The sequence below is a fragment of the Populus euphratica genome, unplaced genomic scaffold (genome assembly GCF_000495115.2).
Source record: "Populus euphratica unplaced genomic scaffold, PopEup_1.0 scaffold458.1, whole genome shotgun sequence".
Taxonomy (NCBI): Eukaryota; Viridiplantae; Streptophyta; class Magnoliopsida; order Malpighiales; family Salicaceae; genus Populus; species Populus euphratica.
In genome coordinates this window covers 51,061-53,619 of record NW_011500340.1, presented here as the reverse complement: position 1 = coordinate 53,619, position 2,559 = coordinate 51,061, and the positions used below count along the sequence as shown (strand labels likewise).

The window sequence follows — 2,559 nt, the reverse complement described above, 5'->3', positions numbered from 1 at the left end:
AAATATAAGCTATGAAACATTAAAATTAATTATAATTTATGAATGGATCAAATATAAAATTATATTAAATTAATTTTTATATAATTAAATTTTTTCATTAAAAAAATTAATCAGATACACAACAGAAGAAGGGTTTAATTGTTTGTACAACATTACATAAATGTATATTTATACACACATGTGCCTGCAGTTGTAGCTTCGGACGTAGTAACGTGGCAATTGATAATTGAAGCGATGCCTATTCTAGCTTTAGCGTATGGTATATAACACGGAAAATCAGCTGTCAACTCCCTTTCCAATCACGGAGACATCGGAAAGCTGACAATTTGGGGCCACAACGCAACTGCTATTTAATCATAGCTGTGTAGAATTAAATTCTTGGATGATTATTGTATACGCCTACGTCCATTTACATGAAAATTGTCGTTTCTGTTCCTCCAATTTTCCAAGTGCCTAGAGGTAGAGTGGTGGGTTGCAAATTATGGCCAGCACATGCAGAAGCTGCTAATGGAAAATAGAGGGTGACCCTTTAATTCTAGGGTAGATTGTTGACGCTACCACTGGCCTATACAGCTATACTTGATCAAAAAACCAAGCAATGAATAATTGCTCATTCAATTTACTAGCTCGCTCACAGCATAACGTTCTCTTGTACTGTATATATACATGATCCGTAAGATTTGAACTGGCAAGGGAAAAACGCTGAAAGACATAAAACTCTGTCAGTTCTTCACATCATGGTGCAATCAAAGAAGTTCAGAGGTGTCAGGCAACGCCACTGGGGCTCATGGGTGTCTGAGATTCGTCATCCTTTACTGTACTGGTTTTGTTCTTATGTTTCTCAATTTCCTATAATTATTTATCAATCTATTCATTCATACCTGTTTGAAAATGATTTATAAAATTCAAAGTGTTTTGAGGTTAAAAAAAATAATCGTCCCCAGTACTTTGCTATCATGTTCTAGCACTTTTGCTCCAAAGTCTTAGCCTTAAACTTTCATGGGTTCTTGATTATTGCGCACAGAAAAAGAAGGGTGTGGCTTGGAACATTTGATACAGCTGAAGAGGCAGCAAGAGCTTACGATGAAGCAGCGATTTTGATGAGTGGCCGTAACGCCAAAACAAACTTCCCTGTGGTTGCAAATCAAACAAGAAATGGTCAGAACTCTCCCTCCGCCTCATCAGCTCTTAGTGCAAAACTCCGCAAATATTGCAGATCTCCATATACTTCCCTAACTTGTCTTAGGCTTGACGCCGAGAATTGCCACATTGGAGTCTGGCAAAAGCGTGCCGGTCCACGTTCGGTTTCAAATTGGATTATGACTGTAGAGCTTGGAAACAAGGATGGACGGCAAGCCCCGCAACAAAAGATTCTCATCTCAGATACATCAGATATGGCAGGCCAAGATGGTGGTAGTGATGATAGTCCAGATGACGAGGAAAGGGTTGCATTACAGATGATAGAGGAGCTACTTAATAGGTAGAAGGGGGTTGCATCTATGGACGACAATAGGTTTCTAATATATTTATATCTTTCTTATTGTTATCAATATATGTACTTTATTAATATTGAAATGCATCTATATTATATTAAATTAAAAAAATTACTTTGCGAGATATTGATGTATTAATTTTGAATTGAGTATAGATTGACTTTTGAGTATAATCATGCATGGAAGCATTCAAATTTATTATTATGAAAATATTAATATTTAACTTCTTTTAATTTTAAATTCCTATAACATATTCTCATTAAAATTATAAAGGGAATATTTTTTTTCTATTTTTCTTCTATCACCATAGTATATTTTATGGTTCATACACACATGTAATATAATAGTAAAATCTACAAAAAAAATAAATAAGTTATAAAAAATATATAAATTTTGAATGAATAATAATATTCATCAAATAATAATGTTCGAAATAATAATGTTCAAAATAATAATGTTCGAATCTCCAAAACTCTTAAAAAGAAAAAAAAATATACACTAAGGGTTTGAAATAAAAATCCAACATAATATTTTTTTTTTTTTATAAAAGCAAGGACTCATACCAAAAGTAAATTACATATGCAAAGAAAAAACATCCAAACATAGACAAATTTGGCTAAACTAGATAAAACAAACATCATTACACAAAAATCAAAAAAGAAAACAAAGGTAAAAGAGGAAAGAAAAGATAAAAGCAAATCTATTTATTTTAATTGTTTTTGTATATTGGGTTGCCTCTTAATATACGTCTTCATTTATTATCTATGGCTTGTCTTTACACTCATGTCTAAGGTTCAATCAAATTAACCGCCGTTATGATACCATCCTTTTTTAAAAAAAAAAAGCTTTAAACATGTATGAAAAAGAATAACTTTTTTTCTAAACATGAAATGTGCATCCTTTGCTAATAATTTACATAAGGACAATGCTATTTTAAAAAACTCATTAATAATTGATAAAAACCTGCATGTGCTAAAAAAGAATGAACTTCTTGCAAAGGGATAAGACAAGAATATATATATATATATATATATATATATATATATATATATAAAAATAAAATATA

The 2,559-nt window shown here is 31.4% G+C and overlaps 1 protein-coding gene across 1 annotated transcript; it reads left to right on the top strand.

Annotated features, from left to right (window-relative positions):
- The first annotated feature begins 433 nt into the window (after positions 1-433).
- On the top strand, positions 434-1,605 carry LOC105113822 (ethylene-responsive transcription factor WIN1-like). The gene is made up of 2 exons (XM_011010152.1): positions 434-817; positions 1,025-1,605. The coding sequence occupies exons 1-2, from the start codon at positions 738-740 to the stop codon at positions 1,482-1,484; spliced, it is 540 nt and encodes a 179-aa protein (XP_011008454.1). The 5' UTR covers positions 434-737; the 3' UTR covers positions 1,485-1,605.
- The last annotated feature ends 954 nt before the right edge of the window (positions 1,606-2,559 follow it).

What these genes read in the sequence shown, in the direction of transcription:
- LOC105113822 (XM_011010152.1), top strand. Translation starts at nt 738, where the DNA reads ATGGTGCAATCAAAGAAGTTCAGAGGTGTCAGGCAACGCCACTGGGGC. An exon ending in GAGATTCGTCATCCTTTACT is followed by an intron (nt 818 to 1,024) that starts GTACTGGTTTTG and finishes TATTGCGCACAG; the next exon opens with AAAAAGAAGGGTGTGGCTTG.